At 41.2% G+C, this 22,310-nt stretch overlaps 1 protein-coding gene across 1 annotated transcript in view; it reads left to right on the top strand.

Moving 5' to 3' along the window:
• The window catches only part of LOC128700420 (uncharacterized), a gene marked incomplete at its 5' end in the record, with an annotated part of 96,493 nt that extends 79,635 nt beyond the window's left edge, over positions 1-16,858 (top strand). The window contains 2 exons of the mRNA XM_070080487.1: positions 15,054-15,538; positions 16,002-16,858. Coding sequence (XP_069936588.1) covers positions 15,054-15,538; positions 16,002-16,545 — 1,029 coding nt within the window. The remainder of the gene's footprint in view (positions 1-15,053; positions 15,539-16,001) is intronic.
• Positions 16,859-22,310: the final 5,452 nt, after the last annotated feature.

The raw sequence follows: 22,310 nt of genomic DNA, 5'->3' as shown, positions 1-22,310 counted from the left end.
CTTATTCTCCTATTAGTAAAAGGTTCTTTGTTATTTATGAATAGATTGTTATGATTGTGTCGGACTTTATTCAGGAATCACGGTTTTACAATCCTACATAGAGGAATCTGTAATACTCTTGACAGTTTATGTTTTATTTTTAAATAAAAGTTAAACATAAGATTAAGAATTTTGTGGATATACTATTGCCCTTTTATCCTCTTTTTCACTTACAGGATACAGGTACATTAAGTTGATGAATTTCTAATTACTCTAGCACCTTCTTAAGTATGATCTAAGGGAATATATATATATATTGATATATATATATATATATATATATATATATATATAGATATATCAGTTTTATATATAGGATGGGGTCCACCTCTGGTGTAAATTGTGGGACCTTGCATAGCCTCGGAGAAGTGGATAAAAAGGCTTCAAGGAAGAATATTTGGATTTCTTCCTGAAGCCGTTTGAATATTCCACTTCCCCTACCACCCCATCTTTTCATATATATTTTTTTTTTACCAATAGGAATATTTTATTACATAATATGGTACAGAAGATTTAAGAGATACATTGTTGATATAAAGGTGGCATATACGGTACATGTTGTTACGTGTGTATCACCGATTATAAGGCGAAAATCTCATCCAGCTCCTCAGAGCTGGGGCGTGTGCCCAAAATACAGCAGGCATTACCCCTTTGAACAGCCGCACTGAGCCGCTGGAACAGAAAACTAGCTGCCCTGGGATCCCTAGTTACCCTGATGAGTCTTTTTCCCAGCTCCTTAAGGAATTTAGATGCACTCTTTCCCCATGAGCCAAGGGTCTCTGAGCCTATGGGAACAAACATATAATGATGGGCAAGTTCTCCATATTTTCTAGACTTTTGGGACTCCCTGAAGCTGGCAGCTGCCCCTCCTTCCTCCCTGGTGTATTGGAGATAGGTATCAGCCAAGGTAGATGCACATGTATAGTCCCACACCACCTGCTTCCCATCTGTCCAGGCTTGAAGGGTGATACCATCTGGACGCTTCTGGCTGCCATCAGATCTGCATAGTTGGGGTGGCTCCCTTACTGCTGGGCATCCAGCTGTTGTGAGGCTCCTCTTGATAATGTTATTAACCTCCTCATGTCTTGCAATCTTTCCCTCGGATTTACGGCACACAAGACCATGGTACCCGAATCGGTCTGCTGCTTCACTGCCACAAATACACCTGTGTTCGGCGAGAATAGGGGCGGCAAGTCGAAGGGCAACACCGATGCGGATGGTCTGTGGGTCGAGGCGTGTGCCAAGGCTGGAGTTGGGAACAGCCAACAGAAAGTCCCCAGCATGAGGGGCTCTCACTGCCAGGAGGCGGGCTCTATCCTTCCCTGACACACTCTGAAGCATTGTTGAGGCTATATTTTCCACTATTGGACCATCCCAGTGCGATTGTTTGTAGTTGTTGGGGGGAGCAGGTCTGGTTTCAGAGCCCGTTAGATTATCCCAGATCATTGCTCCGTCAATGAATTTTTGGTCCTGGACTCCAATCTTGTCCCTAAGATGTTCAGGGAGAATCGCTGCTACAAGCTCTCTGGATGCAATACACGAGGACAGAAAAGCAGGTAACGCAATCTGTGATGACTTGCGGACACCAATGCCTCCTAGTCTGACTGGAAGTGTAGCTTGGTTCCACTGCCCCTCTTCTAGAGTAAGGTTAAGTACTTTCGTAAAAATCTGCCTCAGAATACTGTCATATTCGTGCAGTATAGGGTTATCATATGAAGGTGCACATCTTAGGAAATATGTCAACCTGGGCAGACTCAAGCACTTTGTGAGAAGGTACAAGGCATCGTGGGTGTCCAGATTGCCTATTCGTTGTTCCATTCTCCTTAACTCTTCCAATTTCTTCCTGAGAATTGTGTCAATGGCATTGCTTCCCAGAGGTGCTCCTAGCAAGACACTATTTGTGGGGGCAATGACTGCTGCTCCTGGTAGTTTTGATCTCACTGCATTTATCACTTGTTGACTGACTGAGATGATTTCACATTTGGATGGATTCAGGATGAGACCCATTTCCTGTCCCCGTGTCATTACCTGTGTAAGGTCATGTAGGAGGGACTCCTTTGTACCTGCTAGTGTGCCATCATCTAGGAACCAGATGTTTAGCTCGCTGGTCAGTCTGACTGTGATTTCCCTAACTGCTATACAGAAGAGAAATGGTGCAAGAGGATCTCCTTGTTGGACACCCTCCGATGATGTGATTTCATGCTCTCCAAAGAGAAGCATTGATTCCTTGCTATACCCAGCTGAAACAAAAGGGAAGAGACCAGGGAAATGTTCTTGTACTGCTGCTAATACCACGTCTCTTTTCAGGAGATTGAACGCATTCTTGAAATCTAATTTTACCACTGCATTGTCCTCAGGCAGGTTGTTGATATACGCCCTTGTTGCATGAACCGCTGCTTCACTTCCTTGAGAGACCCCAAAGCCAAGCTGGTTTGGTTGAAGCATCATGGCTGCCTGTGCACGAATACTTCGGACAGCAGCTTTGGATACGAGGCGGCGTAAGGTGTTGCCTACTGCAATTGGCCGAATTCCTCCATCCTTCTTTTTAAGTGCACAAAGTGTTGCACCAAAAAAGAAAGGTCTAATTTCATCAGGAATCAGACCAGCCAAGGAATTGTTGACGAACCTTGTGATCTCTGAAAGCAGTGTCTCTGCAATTTCCCCAATAACTGGATTAACCATTTCCTTTAAATGCTGTGGCCTTATTCCAGTGTAACCCCCAGCAGAGCCAGATGGGAACGACATTATTGCTTTGTAAATGTCTGAGTCTTCCACTATCAATGGTTCCATAGTGGGGACAGAGGTGTTGGAACTGTTGGTGCCACTGGTTTCCCTGGCAGGGTGCTTTCCTCTAAGTGCTTCAGCCGTGTCAGCATCCCTGGGAGCAACTGTATCTTCACTGGTAATAATTCTTATTGCCCCCACTGTGTTGCCCTCTTCAATTTTCTTGCTCACCTGGACTCTGACTTTTTCACTGTCAGTAGAGTGAGTAGGGGTTCTGCCTCTCCCTTTTTTGTGTTGACGGGGAAGGCGAATGAGGTTATCAACTCTAGGAAAATCTCTTAAGGATTTAATTATCATTGAGGCTAGCCTCTTTCCCCTTCTTTCCGGCACAGCTAAGCAGACATTGCCAAAAAGTAGCAAGTTGTGCCATGCCTTGATGGTTGGTGGAGCATTTAAGATAGTGGAACCATCGTTTACTTTTTTCAGGAGGTCTGTAAGTTTCCCAGCTGCGTGTGGACGGGCTGCTTTGGGAATATGTGTGAGTGTCCTGGTACCTGTTGCTTTAATTGCTTCCAAGAGATTGTCTGATGTGATGAAATCTGTTGGAGAGGGTTCAGGTGCCTGAGGTGGCTCTGGATCATCACTTTCCACAGGAGGACATCCTGAACCAGGGCAACTACCGTGTTTGCGGAGGAAACCATTCGAGTTGAGACAACGAAGCTGTAAGCATGACCGACACTTGCCTCTCCTAGTATTGCCAACCGTGCCATTTCCCTGGCTGCTTGCTTCCTCCTGGTTGGCATCCATCTGCTAGACTAGACAATAGGAGTGGAATATGACATGCTGGGTGGGTATGGTGCGTGGAAGGTAGTGAACTTGACCGTGGTGGCCTGGTGGAGTTTGAGGGGCTAGGAGGGGAAGGGAAAAACTTCCCCTGGGAATTAGGTGGGGGAGGCGCAGGTTGAGTGGGGTTATCCCGGGAAGTACAATACACATGGACTTGCCCACTATATATTGTTCACACTGTCTTACAATACACATAACTTTATTTGTTTCCCATGTACACTATGAACAATGTGGGTATGGGCACTGCTGAACCAATGTGTTCACTCACCATCTAGTTACACATCCCGCCTCTTCCACCCACCCCCGTGACGTGGGGGTGGATGCACTGACTGGTCACTCCCTCGTTAACATTAATTTCACATTGTTTTTCCATAACATATGCCTCTAAATAGTCCATGCATCGACACAATCATTTCCAAGTTAACTGGAAGCATGGTGCATGGTGCTGGATATACATGCTTTTATAAGAGCTTTTCGAGGTTTATATGTACGATAATCTTGGCCGGTACTCATACACAGTGTAGGCCTTGTACTCACCCCTCCACTGGCCGTCTTCCTCAGGGTGGCCCGATAAATATATAAATATATCATATCATTCACTCCATCACTGTCTTGCCAGAAGGGTGCCGATTTACACTACAGTCTTTGCTTTACAACAGTTTTTAAACTGCAACATTAACACCCCTCCTTCAGAGTGCAGGCACTGTACTTCCCATCTCCAGGACTCAAGTCCGGCCTGCCGGTTTCCCTGAACCCCTTCATAAATGTTACTTTGCTCACACTCCAACAGCACGTCAAGTATTAAAAACCATTTGTCTCCATTCACTCCTATCAAACACGCTCACGCATACCTGCTGGAAGTCCAAGCCCCTCGCACACAAAACCTCCTTTACCCCCCCCTCCAACCTTTCCTAGGCCGACCCCTACCCCGCCTTCCTTCCACTACAGACTGATACACTCTTGAAGTCATTCTGTTTCGCTCCATTCTCTCTACATGTCCGAACCACCTCAACAACCCTTCCTCAGCCCTCTGGACAACAGTTTTGGTAATCCCGCACCTCCTCCTAACTTCCAAACTACGAATTCTCTGCATTATATTCACACCACACATTGCCCTCAGACATGATATCTCCACTGCCTCCAGCCTTCTCCTCGCTGCAACATTCATCACCCATGCTTCACACCCATATAAGAGCGTTGGTAAAACTATACTCTCATACATTCCCCTCTTTGCCTCCAAGGACAAAGTTCTTTGTCTCCACAGACTCCTAAGTGCACCACTCACTCTTTTTCCCTCATCAATTCTATGATTCACCTCATCTTTCATAGACCCATCCGCTGACACGTCCACTCCCAAATATCTGAATACATTCACCTCCTCCATACTCTCTCCCTCCAATCTGATATTCAATCTTTCATCACCTAATCTTTTTGTTATCCTCATAACCTTACTCTTTCCTGTATTCACCTTTAATTTTCTTCTTTTGCACACCCTACCAAATTCATCCACCAATCTCTGCAACTTCTCTTCAGAATCTCCCAAGAGCACAGTGTCATCAGCAAAGAGCAGCTGTGACAACTCCCACTTTGTGTGTGATTCTTTATCTTTTAACTCCACGCCTCTTGTCAAGACCCTCGCATTTACTTCTCTTACAACCCCATCTATAAATATATTAAACAACCACGGTGACATCACACATCCTTGTCTAAGGCCTACTTTTACTGGGAAATAATTTCCCTCTTTCCTACATACTCTAACTTGAGCCTCACTATCCTCGTAAAAACTCTTCACTGCTTTCAGTAACCTACCTCCTACACCATACACTTGCAACATCTGCCACATTGCCCCCCTATCCACCCTGTCATACGCCTTTTCCAAATCCATAAATGCCACAAAGACCTCTTTAGCCTTATCTAAATACTGTTCACTTATATGTTTCACTGTAAACACCTGGTCCACACACCCCCTACCTTTCCTAAAGCCTCCTTGTTCATCTGCTATCCTATTCTCCGTCTTACTCTTAATTCTTTCAATAATAACTCTACCATACACTTTACCAGGTATACTCAGCAGACTTATCCCCCTATAATTTTTGCACTCTCTTTTATCCCCTTTGCCTTTATACAAAGGAACTATGCATGCTCTCTGCCAATCCCTAGGTACCTTACCCTCTTCCATACATTTATTAAATAATTGCACCAACCACTCCAAAACTATATCCCCACCTGCTTTTAACATTTCTATCTTTATCCCATCAATCCCGGCTGCCTTACCCCCTTTCATTTTACCTACTGCCTCACGAACTTCCCCCACACTCACAACTGGCTCTTCCTCACTCCTACAAGATGTTATTCCTCCTTGCCCTATACACGAAATCACAGCTTCCCTATCTTCATCAACATTTAACAATTCCTCAAAATATTCCCTCCATCTTCCCAATACCTCTAACTCTCCATTTAATAACTCTCCTCTCCTATTTTTAACTGACAAATCCATTTGTTCTCTAGGCTTTCTTAACTTGTTAATCTCACTCCAAAACTTTTTCTTATTTTCAACAAAATTTGTTGATAACATCTCACCCACTCTCTCATTTGCTCTCTTTTTACATTGCTTCACCACTCTCTTAACCTCTCTCTTTTTCTCCATATACTCTTCCCTCCTTGCATCACTTCTACTTTGTAAAAACTTCTCATATGCTAACTTTTTCTCCCTTACTACTCTCTTTACATCATCATTCCACCAATCGCTCCTCTTCCCTCCCGCACCCACTTTCCTGTAACCACAAACTTCTGCTGAACACTCTAACACTACATTTTTAAACCTACCCCATACCTCTTCGACCCCATTGCCTATGCTCTCATTAGCCCATCTATCCTCCAATAGCTGTTTATATCTTACCCTAACTGCCTCCTCTTTTAGTTTATAAACCTTCACCTCTCTCTTCCCTGATGCTTCTATTCTCCTTGTATCCCATCTACCTTTTACTCTCAGTGTAGCTACAACTAGAAAGTGATCTGATATATCTGTGGCCCCTCTATAAACATGTACATCCTGAAGTCTACTCAACAGTCTTTTATCTACCAATACATAATCCAACAAACTACTGTCATTTCGCCCTACATCATATCTTGTATACTTATTTATCCTCTTTTTCTTAAAATATGTATTACCTATAACTAAACCCCTTTCTATACAAAGTTCAATCAAAGGGCTCCCATTATCATTTACACCTGGCACCCCAAACTTACCTACCACACCCTCTCTAAAAGTTTCTCCTACTTTAGCATTCAGGTCCCCTACCACAATTACTCTCTCACTTGGTTCAAAGGCTCCTATACATTCACTTAACATCTCCCAAAATCTCTCTCTCTCCTCTGCATTCCTCTCTTCTCCAGGTGCATACACGCTTATTATGACCCACTTCTCGCATCCAACCTTTACTTTAATCCACATAATTCTTGAATTTACACATTCATATTCTCTTTTCTCCTTCCATAACTGATCATTTAACATTACTGCTACCCCTTCCTTTGCTCTAACTCTCTCAGATACTCCAGATTTAATCCCATTTATTTCCCCCCACTGAAACTCTCCTACCCCCTTCAGCTTTGTTTCGCTTAGGGCCAGGACATCCAACTTCTTTTCATTCATAACATCAGCAATCATCTGTTTCTTGTCATCCGCACTACATCCACGCACATTTAAGCATCCCAGTTTTATAAAGTTTTTCTTCTTCTCTTTTTTAGTAAGTGTCTACAGGAGAAGGGGTTACTAGCCCATTGCTCCCGGCATTTTAGTCGCCTCATACGACACGCATGGCTTACGGAGGAAAGATTCTTTTCCACTTCCCCATGGACAATAGAAGAAATAAAGAAGAACAAGAGCTATTTAGAAAAAGGAGAAAAACCTAGATGTATGTATATATATATGCATGTGCGTGTCTGTGAAGTGTGACGGTTAAATATTTCTGTGATACAATTATGAGAAACATTTAAGATATACAATTTATAAGATAAAATTATTCAGTATTTATTTGGTTGTGGGTGAGTAAGTGATTTTTGAGAAGAGACTTGAATTAATAAACAGATAATATTTCTTTTATATTCATTGGTAATGAATTTCAGATTTTAGGGCCTTTTATGTGCATTGAGTTTTTGCATAGCGTGAGATGGACACGAGGAACATCAAAGAGTGATCTGTGCCTTGTGTTATGGTCATGTGTTCTGTTGAGGTTGGTAAGGAGACGTTTGAGGGGTGGGTGTATGTAGTAGGTGCAGTAATAAGTATGGATGTTTTGTATGGTGAGTAGGTTTAGAGTTTTGAATATTGATGGAGTGTGCTGCCTGTAGTGGGAATTTGTTATCATTCTGACTGCAGTCTTTTGTTGGGTAATTAAGGGTCTGAGATGGTTTATTGTTGTTGAGCCCCATGCACAAATTCCATAGGTGAGATAGGGGTAAATAAGTGAGTGATATAGGGCCAGGGGGGCTGACTGTGGAACATAGTACCGTATCTTCGATAGTATGCCAACGGTCTTGGAAATTTTCTTGGAAATTTGTTGTATATGTGTATGAAATTTGAGTCTATTATCAAGGTGGATTCCTAAAATTTTCCCTCTGTGAATTTTGTGATAGGTGATCCGTTTATCATTATGTTAAGAGGGACATCTGTAGCTCTGTTACCAAACTGAATAAAGTAGGTTTTGTCAATGTTTAGAGTAAGTTTGTTAGTACTCATCCAGGTAGATATTTTCTGTAATTCAGTATTTATAGTATTGGCTAGCGTGACTGGGCTCGGGTGAGAGAAGACGTATGTAGTGTCATCTGCAAATAGTGTGGGTTTGAGTAGTTGCAATGCATTTGGTAGGTCATTTATGTATATGAGAAAGAGTAGAGGGCCTAGGACACTTCCCTGTGGGACACCAACTGTAATTGGCTGTGCGGAAGAATTTACCCCGTTTGTGTAAACATATTGGCTTCTGTTGCTGAGGTAAGACTTGAGGTAGTTGAGGGAGTGCCCTCTTATACCATAGTGTGACAATTTTATATGGAGCAAGTCATGGTCAACTGTATCAAAAGCTTTACGTAAGTCAATAAAGATCCCCAGTGGGACTTCCTTTTTCTCTGTTGCAGTGTATATATATATATATATATATATATATATATATATATATATATATATATATATATATATATATATATATATATATATATATATATATATATATATATATAACAACACTCCGACTAGCCGAGGATTCGAACTCATATTGTTTTGCCCCTTCTTATGGTGAGCGAAAATCACACATGGCCCCACAGGACCATGCAATCCTACAAGAATATAGCACCCAGCAGAGCTAGGTGTTTTACCTTGATCCGAGGACATACTGTGGTGTGGGTGCCTTTTATTTAATTTCATTCTGATCCCCATTTGGTGTTATAGCCTTCACAAGCAGTATTTTATTTTATTGTAACCACGAATGAATGCTACTGAAACAATAACAGCACTGTGACTAGCCGAGGATTCCAACCCATGTCGTTTTGGCCTGCCTCATAGTGAGCAAAAATCACATGACACTCTTGCATGGTCCTGTGGGTTAGAGATTCATGTATTTTTCACTCACCACTTAGCTCTGCTGGGTGCTTGATTCTTGTAGGATTGCATGGCCCAGTGGGTTAGAGCATTACATGATTTTCGCTCACCATTAGGCAGGCCAAAACTACATGGGTTTCAATTCTCGACTAGTCACAGTGTTGTTATTAATTCAATACCACTCGTTTATGGTTACAATAATATAAAATACTGCTCGTGAACACTAGAACACCAAAGGGGGATTAGAATGAAATTAGCTCAGAGTCACCCTCACCACCATATATCTTCGGATCAAGATAAAACACCTAGCTCTGCTGGTTGCTTGATTCTTGTAGGATTGCGTGGTCCTGTGGGTTAGAGTGTTATGTGATTTTCGCTCGCCATGGTGTAGCCCAAAACGACATGGGTTCAAGTAGGTCTGGCAAATTGTGATCGTTGTACATATGACTCACAATTGAGGACGCACGTACAATTCGAAGTGCTCCTATTGTGGACTAAGCTGAAAAGTTGGCAGCCAGATGGACAACTTCCTTACTTGTGGCTTGACAAAAGGTCACATGACAGGCATCCTCCTGTAAGGAAAAAGGCTTTGAATATTCTGGAAACAGCAATATGGGAGCTGCACACAGCAGTCTTTTAATTTCATTAAAGGCCTCTTTTCTAGGAGACTAAATGAACTTTCTTTAGAGTTGGTAAGGGAGGTTACAAGGGCCACAATATCAGAGAAATTATTGCAGAACAATCAATAAAATCTTATTATACCAACAATCTTTGAAGGGAAATTATTTCTTCGGATTTGGGCACCACTTTACCTGTTGCGATTTCATGACCTAAAAATGTTATTCTTGATTGGTCAAATGATGTCTTGCTGAAGTTTACCAATATGTTCGTTCCAAGTATCACAAACCACAATTAAATCGCCCAGGTAAGTCTCAGTGCCTACAAGCTCTTCTATAACATGACGAATCTTCTGGAAAGTGGCTGGCGAGCTCCTAATGCCAAACTGGCTGAGAGTATATTGAAAATATTTTCCTGGAATCACAAAGGCAGAAACTCTTTGGCCTTGTAAGTTAAGGGAACTTGATAGTGCCCTTTGAAGAAGTAAAATTTTAAGACAAAATTGACCATATCTACGAAATCCATTACGTCACCCTTACGGGGCAGAGAATAAGCATCTGGCACTGTGACTTCATTTACGTTGCAATAATATGTACACATCTGTACTCCTTGAATCAGTTTTTTTTTTTTTCACAAGGATGCAAGGCGAGGCCCACTGACGTGAAGACTGTTCCACCGACCCACGTTCTAGTAGAAAATTTACCTATTGATGAAATAGCTTCTGCTTTTCTGGCTTAGCTGTGTAGGGAGACAGTTTAGTAGGTTTATCAGAATTCACATTTACGTTTGTAAACAATGACTGCACATTTTCGTAAAATATCCAAAATTATGATCCGGTCATATGGGCTTCTGTAAGCCCTGACAGAAAAAGGGTTGGGGTTCTGAAGTAGAGCCGAGTTAGTAAGTCGTGTTTGAACCTCTGGAACTTTATGCAAAGAGAATCGTCGTCAGAGTCTGTAGGTCTGTACGAGCAGATGAGTCAAAGAATTGTTTAAACCGATTTGTGTTGTAGATTTTTACCCATTTCAGGTTTGTTGGGTGGCACTGCTACATAATTAAGGTTCAAATTTTTTGGAACACCTGCATATGGCCAGAAAATCTTGCCTTTAAGGTGTGACCAGGTTCCAGTTTCTGGATCAACACTTTTTCTCCCTTCTTAAATGAATGGAATTTGGATGGGATGCATTGTCACAACTCAGTTCACAGACCGGGCCGCGGGGGCATTGACCACTGAAACCCTCCCCAGGTACTCTCCAGGTAATTTCATGGTGTCTTGGACTTTCTTAAGGCTTTCGTTAATTATCTGATATACTAGGTGTAGTCTTGGTTTTGGATCGTATTCAGTCTTCATAGAATCTTCTCCTAGCCATTCATTCTTAAGTGCTTCCAGAGATCCCCTTACTCAATGACCATACATCAATTTGAACAGACTGTACACAGAGGTAAAGATTTTTCCCAGTCTGTAGGAAAATGCAAACAATGGTTTTCAAAGTTTGGTGGAACCTTTCTAACGCTCCTTGAAATTGAGACTGATAGGGTGAGGAAAGATTTTGTCTAATCAGCTCAACACTTCTCTAAATGCTTTAGCAGTAAAGTTAGTATCTTGATCACTTTGAATGTTCTGTGGAATTCCTAATTTGGATAGAAATCTAATGAGGGCTTAAAAAAATGCCTAAATATTAATACTACGTATGAACACTGCCTCAGGATATCTGGTCACTTTATTACCTCATTTGTCCGTAAGTAAAGGTCTCGCACAGTTTTTGATCAAGTCTGCAAAAGCTTCTCCATCAAATGGTATGGGACAGTGTGACACAGGTTTGATGTAATGTCCGGTTTTCTCCACTTGCTGACATTCACGGCAGGACTTTATTTAGCTTCAGACGTCTCGTTTTAAATCTGGCTAATCAAAATGTTTACTAATATAACAGATAGTCTTAGTTACAGCCAAATATCCCCCATGGGTAAATTATTGGCAACCCTCAAAACCTGGAACTTAAACTTTTCGGGCACAACTAACCTATCAGATGTGGACATCCCCTTACCTCCTTACCAGTAGGTTTGCTTATTAAAGTACCCCTTTTAAAAGTTTATAGTGTATTTAGTAGGAGACACAGCGTCTGCTTCAGAAACCGCCAGTTCTACAGCTCTTCCTTGAAGATCGTTCCGTCCAGCAGAGAGTCGGAAGCATCTGGCAATCCTTCTTCCCAGGTACAGGAAGGCTTAGCGAAGGTGCTTTCATTTTATTTTCGAGGCCTTGGCCAGATGCCAAAGTAAAATAACGTGTCCATCCCAACCGTTGAGTCTCCCGGGTAAGATCAGCATTTTTACCTGACTTTTCCTAGGTCATTGCCCGAGTTATGGCCATAACTGGAGCAGGAGCAGAGCTTTCCTTATTCACTATAAGCTGGGGACAGGATCTGAAATACATTATATCGTTATCAAATAAAAGTAGTGCCTCTTTCACTCAATACGCCTACAGTTAAATAACCTGAAAAGACTGCCCTCCCCATAAGCTTCTAATAGAACAGAACTGTGTAAGGAAGACTCATTAGAAATTGGGAGTAATCCCTCTTGTACAAGGGAGTAGGCACCTGTATCCCAGAAATTTGCCACCTATATTGGAAAATCAGTCTTCTTTATAGATATCTTACTGCTACTATAGAATGGGGCCATACATGCATCCACCTTGCATTTTTTAGTGGTGATACTTAGCAGGGGAGCAATATTTCCCATAGGTTGCTGAAAACCAGATTTATTCGATTTATCACTTGCTGAAGACCATTTTTGGCGTTTGAAATAGGGCTTACGATAGTAGCGACATAATGATACAGGCACGGGAACCATGTATTGTGCACCTTCTTGGTCTTGAGGTGTGCGTCGTGGCTCACTACCAGCTTCAGTCCTCAAACCACTGGAAGTCTTTCTCTGATGTCTTTTGTCCATAAAATGCTGGTAGGAAGAAACTTCAGCAAATCTTTCATTTAGGAACCGATTAACTGTAAAGGTATCTGCTAACCTGGCTGCTTCCATGGCATTTACGAATGAATTATCTGAGTGAATAATCTAGGTCGGCCCTCATCTCTTGACCAACAGACCCAAGAAGATTGTCGAGAAGACTGACTTGCACCAACTTGTTAAAGTTAGAAACACCAAATGCCTTATACCACTGGTAAAGGTCATTGACTGGAGCCTAAAAAAGTTTACGCAAGACTGCTAACGTTGTCGCTTGCTCATCTTTAAGTCTCGTCGACAAATGGCAGGTATACAATGATATGCACATAACACTGTAGTCTTCACAAAGCTGTAATTAGAGATACCATGAAAACCATACAACGCCGTATGAACAAGTGCTGCCCAACGCTCGAATGGCCATTGCAGAGCTCGAGCCTGGTTTTCGAACAATTTGTAAACAAGAACACCGACTTCTGTATATTAAAATTATCACAGGTACGACGGTATCATCTTATCTTCGCTGTCATATTCTTCCTTTGGAAAAGAATGCTGTTCCCTAGTAAGCTCAAATGTAATTTTCGCCAATTCAAGAGCCAACAAAGCAGATTGACCCTGATGTAGACCTGGTCTACCATTCCTTTCTGCCGATAGGGAAGAGGGTGTCAGGCAGATGTTCATGAGTATGGTCAGTACCATTATGAGCAAGAGACCACAGAGGGGAGAAGACTAACACGAGCTCTTGAAGCAGCCGATACACCAAAGTGAAACACAATACTGTATGATTCTGACCATAGTTTATTACATTTAACTTACCATGCTGTGCATCTATTAAAGTAAGTCAATGTTCAATGCCAAATGCAGCATTGTAGAAACAGTTTAGGCAAGTTTTGCGAAGCATATGCCATCACCAAACACCTAACTCATGTGGGCGGCATTATCTAGTTGGCATTATAACAAGCACTGCCCTGTCTCAATACGTTAAACATAAAGTAGCAGTAACAAATATTAACGTATGCAAACCAGCAATGTAAGGAAGCAACAATCCAATGCAGAGAAAACTATGGCTTCAGGACAGGCACCCCATATTACGAACACAGGAAGCAATTCAAGGCCTGTTACACTTAACCATATCCAAAGTCAGTAATACAGCGAGCAACATGGCAATAAAAGGGTAAGCCAAAAGCAGTATGATTTTTTGTTTGACTTGTATATTCTTTCACCAGTGTATAATGATAAAACAGAGGACAGAGACACTCATAAGAGTGAACTGAACCAGCATAAGTGAGAGTCTGCCTCTTCAGGCAGGTGTAACACCATCTTCACTGTGGAGTTGGTTCTCACCTAATAGGTGGGTCAAACTGGGCAATTAATACAGTAGTAGGACCCCAGAACTGCTATACTCTGAACTTCTGATTTGATTGTTGGGAGGAAATGTGTGGTATGTTACGAGTATATTACAATTTATTGGACGTATGTCACACTCCCATATAGGCTGCCTCCCGACCAGCGAGCCAGATGCTAAGGATTTAGTGATCAATAGGGTACCCATCATTAATCAGTACCTCGGGTCATTGGCCAGTCACAGACAAGCCCACCAAAGCTGAAGCAATGTGGTTCACTGACAGACTTGCCTGGGCTGCTGGTTGAGCATGGTGGACTCTCTCTGGCTTCTGCTTTTGGTATTTTTGTCACTGTGGTGTACACTAATTATTCCACCACTGTATATAGTGTGCATAAGTAAAAACTGGCAATTTGTATCTGGTGAAGGAAAATGCTAGCCATATACTATTGTTGAGTTTGTTTTTGCTCTTTAAATTCCATTATGACCAGGTTCACAGGCCATACTATACTTGTGTTCATAATAGCATGCCAATAGGTGTGGCGGACGTTGAATAAATAGAACATATTTGGCGCACTTAACATTTATTTAGCGTCTGATGAATGAGAGGTATTTAAAAATGATCAAAGAATATGAGGGGTAAATCTAGTTTCCAATTTAGTGTTCTTCCTTTATGGGAATAAAAATTTTAATTTTATATTTTTTTTTAGTTTATTTGGGAAATGGAAACAAACATTGACTTATGTCACACAAGTGGTTTGTGACGCAGATCTCAGTCGTAAACATCTCAATAATTTTCTCTCAACATGTCCACGGATAATGACTAAACTTGAGGTGGCAATATAGCATTCGCCTCCAGGTTTAAGCACACATTACAGTTATTCTAAAATTATTATTTTATAATTTTTTCCATGATATTAAATGGCTTTATCTTTTCAGAATTGGATAATAGCTGGGTGTCCCACATACTTCAGATTCGGTGCATTCCAGTTCTTGCCTGCATTTCTGACGACAGTGCTGCGTAAAGCATCTCAGGTGTCTTGCAGGCCACTTCATCACCTCAGCTGGAGTGTCCACCTTACTGATCTTCCTCCCGTGGACATGCCTGACCTGCTTCCAAACACTGATGAAGACGATTTGGAATCTTTGGATGATATCAACCCACAGGGCATTAAGGATGACACAACGGTGTCAGGTATTACTAAGGAAAATAGAGAACCCAGAACAGAGCATGGGAAAAGCACCAAGGCAGTTAATAAGACTGATGCTGAGCTGTTGTATGAGGCTGACTCTTTACAAGAAACTCATGGGGAAGTTATCGGCTTGAACACTAAAGATTCCATTATGAAGTGGCATGAACTTGGCCGATCTGGACTATCTGTCTCGGGAATTTGGCTCGTTGGCGCTTCCTGGAACTCGGCTAGGTAATTATTATATTTTTAAGGGAGAGTGTTGAACTCGTATGGGTCATATGACACCTTATGGTAATAGGAATCAGTCTCAATTTTATCCAGATTTTATCTAAGTAGAAAGAGGATAGCTCCAATTCTTCGACTTACAATCCCTCACAAGCATCAGAAATTCTTATACGCCCTGTTGTGACCCCCAAACTGGGGTCACAACAGGGCGTATAAATATTTCTGAAGTACTGAATAATACTAATAATAATAATAATAATAATAATAATAATAATAATAATAATAATAATAATAATAACAATAATAATAATAATAATAATAATGATAATAATTTATGAAGAAGTAATAATAATATTTTATTTTCAAAGAAGATATATTTAATACCAAGGCATTACATAGAAATGCTCATATTTATCCAATGTATTTTATCTCTTTGTTGCATAATATCGCTTTTCTTGTTTTTTTCCAGTAATGAACTTGAGGAGCCATGGTCTCAAGAACTAATGGAACAGTTGCCTATACTGAACATGGTTCCTGTAGTTTGCCTGGACAATGGTTCATATACAGCCAGGAGACCTACATCCTTGTGTACTACCGCTCGCTCATTCTCTCTCTCTCACCCACCAACTTCTGCAGTGGAGGACCCATGTGATGTAGACAACTTAAAACAAACTGATTTTGCACGAGTTACTGACGTTGCACCAACACTTGCAACAACATCACGTGATGTTCCAGGAATCTCGGAAGTACATACTGCTAATTTGTCAGATGATTTGCTAAAACAGAGTGATCATCTTTCTCTAGATAGCTATTATGGAGATGAAATGACAGCAAGTAGCAGAAGTGAAATGCCATCCTCAACAAGGTCGAAATACTATGATTGTCCTGTGTATGAAGGAGGACCTGACAGCAGTCCCAGACCACCGGTTCTAGCTATTTCTCTTCCAGCAGGCCCAAAAGGACCAAATTACTGGGTACAAAGACGAGTAGCAATGTACTTGAGCAATCATTAAATAAACTATCAAAATATATTTATGCATAACAAAGACGATCATTTAATAAAAGTAAACTTAAGTGAAACATTTCCTTGTTTTGTAGGAAGACATTTTGGTATAATAGATGATTCGTTGTATATATTTCATAGTGTAACCAATATGCCAGTAGAGAATGAAGGTTTCACTGTGTAGGCCCTTCAAGAGATGCTTTCTACAAGAAGTTAGACCAGTTCTCTCAATTTTTAGATCTAATCTCATTGCTTCTTTTTTTCTCAGTGCTTTATGAGCAGAATGTCATACAGCACCTTGGGTCACTTTACTAAATCGTGCTAAAGCAGCTCTGCACAATGAAACTAGTAACATATAATATAGGTCTGTAGGACCCACACTAGTTTAGTGTTCGCTTGTAATATTAAAATTTGTGCTGCATAAATTAGTGTTTTCCTACCATATTTTTCGGTAATAACTGCCATTCTTTTTATCTCAGTCGTGATCTGTACTTAGGTCAGTGGTCAATGGTGACCTGTACATAGCTCAGTGGTGATCTGAACTTAGCTCTGTAACGATGTGTCTAGTATACTGTCTGTGAATCTGAACCAGGATGTCCTCCACTGAGCAACTTTACTAGCAGCTTAAGGAGCAGCTTAGGGTAGCTAAGCTCGAGGCGATACAGAAGCTAAGTAATCTCGAGTGATAGAAGAGGAACAGTGGCTGATGACATAAGAAGATGAAGTAGTGACAAAACAACGACCATACTGTGGAAAATTCGAACGAATGACTTTGAATGTCATCCAAGACTGAACAAACCCCAGACCATTCCAATGAATGTCATCCCAACAAAGACCATCGAAAAACTCTGCCAGTTAAGGTTAGAACATTGTTTTTGCTGAGAACAGTCAAGCTAAGTTTATAGATAGGGTTTTGTGTCATAGGGATAGAAAGAGGAGGCAGAGGGTATGTTTTCATGGGACTGGGATGGAGGATATTGTTACCCACCTAGACATCATGAAAGGTAATGGGAGCAATCGTATTATGTGGCTCAGTGCTGAAGGCAAATATGTTGGCAGACGTAGGAGTCAGGACCTGATTAGCAAGTATAGGACAGCAATAGAGAAAATTAGGAAGAAGGGTGGGAACCCTGTGATATGCTGCATTTCTCCGAGGAGAGGCATTGGAAATGAATGGTTATCCAGGGCAATTGGTGTCAGTTGCTGGTTGGACAAACGCTGTAAGGAAAATGCAAAAATATTCATTGATAACTGGGACCTTTTCTATGGAAGAAATGACATGTATGCCAGGGATGGAGCTCATTTATCTAGTTTTAAGGGGAGGAGACCCTGGCCAGTGCAGTGGAGGGAGCTGTTAGGTCTTTAAACTAGGAATAATTAGTGGTATGGGTTTTTGTGAGAAAGCAATGAATTCTCAGTGCAGTGATAGTGTGGGTTTTAGGGAAAGCAGTTATAGGCAGAATGAGGTAGAGATATTCGTGACAAGGTGACGAGGACAGTAACCGAGATAATGAAAAAGCAGAAATGAGCAGGAAGAGAAAAGAGAAGAGAGGGTTTCTAAATAATAAGAAGGATGAATTGAGATTACTTGCAAGTGCGGGTAACAATGATTTATTTGCAATAACTTAGACGTGGTTTAATATGAAAACTCGGGACATGCCTGCTGAATGTTACATTCAAGGTTTTAAATTGTTCCAAGTAGACAGAATTATCAGGAAGGGGGATGGGGTGACACCTTATGTCTGAGATCACTTAAACTGTTGCATAAAAATGGTTATAAAGTTTGAAATAACACATACTGAGATAACGTAGTAATTCTAGAGGACTTAAACTTTAGTCACATTGATTGGGATTCATTGACTGAAAATTTAGTCTAAAGACTTTTTAGAGGTAGTTCAGGATTGTTTTTTGAAGCAGCTTATTACAGAGCCTACAAGGGGAAATAACCTGCTTGAGTTGGTTCTGGCAAACAAAGAAACCCTCATGATGAATGGTTTTGAAAACCGACAAGTTGAAGATGAAGCCACTGTGTGGCGAAACGTTTCCTTTGTAAAGATTCCCAAATATTGCATAAGTGTCTTAATCTTCAAAGAAACCCTTGTTTATAATTTAGAAATTACAAAGGAACTTGGTGCGAGCATCCACAAACCAAATGCCTTTAACATTGAATGGAATTATAATAGTAGTGATAGCCAGGTTAGGTACATGGATAGACCTTCTGCTTGAAGGATAGGAGTAGGAAACAGAGGGTTTGCTTTCCTAGGGCTGGGATAGAGGATACTGTTAGCTGGCTTGACAACATCATAAATGGTAATGGGATCAATCTTATTACCTGCCTCAGTGTTGGAGGCAATGATGTACGGAAGCATAGAAGTGAGGATTTAGTTAAATGGTACAGGACAGCAATAGACATAATTAGAAAGAAGGGGGATGCCCTGTTATATGTGGCATTTTGCCAAGAAGGGGTGTTTGAAATGAATGGTTGACCAGAGAATTGGTATTAATTGTTGGCTGGACAAACACTGTAAGGATAATGCAGTACAATTCATCGACAACTGGGACCACTTCTATGGCCAAAATGACATGTATGGGAGGGAGGGGTTCTCTTATCCAGGGCAGGTGTGGGTTTTCTTGCTAGTTCAGTTGAGGGTGTTGTTAGGATTTTAAACTAGGACTAGTTAGAGGTATGGGTTTAGAAATGGAAAATAACAAGTGTCGAAATATGGATTTAGGCTTTAAAATCATAAATCTTAACGATAACAAGGACAGTAATAGGTATAGTGGAATAACAGAAAGGAGCAGGAAGGGTAAAGAGAAAGGAGGGTTCTTAAAAATATATTACACAAATAGTCATAGTGCTAGGAATAAGATGGACCAGTTGATGTTAGTTGCTAGTGCAGTTAACATTGATGTATTTGCCATAACTGAGACTTGGTTTAATTTGAAAAGTCAGGACATGCCTGCAGAATATCACATTCAGGGTTTTAAATTGTTGCAAGTAGACAGAAGTATCGGAAAGGGGGGTGGGGTGGCACTGTATGTCCGAGATGGCTTGAACTGTTGCGTAAAAACAGAGTGATAGATAGAGACCAAGGGAGACTACTATGGGAGGAATTGTTAAGGCCACAAGGCACGATAACACAGTAATTCTAGGAGAATTTAACTTTAGTCAGATTGATTGGAATTTCTTGACTGAGAATTTAGAATATAATGACTACTTAGAAGTAGTTCAGGATTGTTTTTTGAAACAGTTTGTGACAGAACCTGCTTGACTTGGTTCTGGCAAACAAGGAAACCATTGTTAATATTTTAGATATTACAGAGGAACTCAGCACAAGCAATCACAAATTAATTACCTTCAGAATTGAATGGAAGTATGTTAGTAAAGATAACTCAGTAGCAGTCCCAGATTTTTGCTTAGCAGATTACATTAGGCTTAGAGAACACTTATCATCTGTGAACTAGGGTAACGAAGAGAGCTATCAGTATGACAGCTTTCTTAACATAATACATGCTGCCCTAAGAACATTTATCCCGTACAAAAAAATAGATCGAACAGAAATGACCCAAAATGGATGACTAATAGGCTAAAATATCATTTAGGACATAAAAGGGAATTTATAGGCGCATCAAAAAAGGTGAGGGTCATCTTATGAATCAGTATAATGATATTAAGAGGGACATTAAAAGGGGGATAAAAAAAAGCCCAGGTTTGTAGAACAAAAGTTAGAGTTAAGATAGGTCCCCTTAAAAATACCTGTGGCATCTTACTGACAAGGAGAATGAAATGTGCTCTATTTTTAACAATTACTTTCCCTCGTTATCACTCAGGAAGACACCTGGAGTTTACCTGGAGAGAGTTCCGGGGGTCAACGCCCCCGCGGCCCGGTCTGAGACCAGGCCTCCTGGTGGATCAGAGCCTGATCAACCAGGCTGTTGCTGCTGGCTGCACGCAAACCAACATACGAGCTACAGCCCGGCTGATCCGGAACTGACTTTAGGTGCTTGTCCAGTGCCAGCTTGAAGACTGCCAGGGGTCTGTTGGTAATCCCCCTTATGTGTGCTGGGAGGCAGTTGAACAGTCTCGGGCCCCTGACACTTATTGTATGGTCTCTTAACGTGCTAGTGACACCCCTGCTTTTCATTGGGGGGATGGTGCATCGTCTGCCAAGTCTTTTGCTTTCGTAATGAGTGATTTTCGTGTGCAAGTTCGGTACTAGTCCCTCTAGGATTTTCCAGGTGTATATAATCATGTATCTCTCCCTCCTGCGTTCCAGGGAATGAAGATGGTAATTATGCAATATCACAGTCGCTAGCGGAATGGTTATCAAACAGATCGACCGATTGAAGCAAAATAAATCCCCGGGTGTAATGTCTGATATGTGGAAGATGGCTAATGTAATTCCTATTTTTAAAGCAGGGGACAAGTCGTTACAGTCAAATTACCTCCCAGTAAGCCTGACCTCAATTGTAGGCAAATTACTAGAGCCAATTATAGCTGATATTATGAGAAGCCATCTGGAAAAGGGTAACTTGATTAATGATACTAAGTGTGGATTCACGAGGGGCTGTTCTTGCCTAACTAATTTCTTAACCTTCTTCGGTAAAGCTTTTGAGGCCATTGATCATGATAAAGAATTTGATATTGTTTATTTAGATTTTAGTAAGGCTTTTGATAGAATACCGCACCAGAGACTGTTAAAGAAAGTGGGAGCTCATGACATTGGAGGAAAAGTGCTGTCATGGATAGAGTCATGGTTCACTAACAGGAAGCAGAGAGTATGGGGTTAAATCCCAGTGGGGATCTATAACTAGTGGCATTCCACAGGGATCAGTCTTAGGCCCTTTGTTGTTTATAATATATACCATTGACCTTGATGAGGGAATTACTAGTGATATGAGGAAATTCGCTGATGACACATAGATAGGTAGGATAATTGATTCAAACGAAGATGTCACGGAACTTCAAGAGGGTTTAGACAAACTCAATTCCTGGTCAGAAAAGTGGCAGATGCAGTTCAGTGTAGATAAATGCAAGGCTTTGAAGTTCGGGACTGTCCATAACCCTAGTACTTATGAGTCAAATAACATAGAACATAGCTATACAGATTGCGAAAAGGACTTGGGGGTTATGGTAAACATCAACCAAGACAGCAGTGTCTTCCCTGACCCTCCTGTCCTCCAGTGTCGTCAGACCGATTTCCCTTAACCTCTTTTCGTAGGACATTCCCCCTTAGCTCTGGAACTAGCCTTGTTGCAAACCTTTGCACTTTCTCTAATTTATTGATATGTTTGACCAGGTGTGGGTTCCAAACTGGTGCTGTGTACTCCAGTATGGGCCTGACATACACAGTGTATAAAGTCTTGAACGATTCCTTACTGAGGTACCGGAACACTATTCTCAGGTTTGCCAGGCACCCATATGCTGCAGCAGTTATCTGATTAATGTGTGCTTCTGGCGACATACTCGGTATTATACTCACTCCTAGATCTTTCTCCTTGAGTGAGGCTTGCAGTAATTGACCTCCTAGCCTATACTCTGTCTGTGGTCTTCTTTTCTCTTCTCCGATCTTCATGACTTTGCATTTGGCAGGGTTAAATTCTAGGAGCCAGTTGCTGGACCATGCATCCAGCCTGTTCAGTCTCTTTGTAGACCTGTCTGGCCTGCATCTGATTTAATTCTCCTCATTAACTTCACATCATCTGCAAACGGACACTTCTGAGTTTATCCTTTCCGTCATGTCGTTGACATATACCAAAAATAGCACTGGTCCC

This window comes from Cherax quadricarinatus, unplaced genomic scaffold (genome assembly GCF_038502225.1).
Source record: "Cherax quadricarinatus isolate ZL_2023a unplaced genomic scaffold, ASM3850222v1 Contig520, whole genome shotgun sequence".
NCBI lineage: Eukaryota > Metazoa > Arthropoda > Malacostraca > Decapoda > Parastacidae > Cherax > Cherax quadricarinatus.
Note: the sequence above shows the minus strand (reverse complement) of the source record. Positions and strands in the feature narration are given on the sequence as shown.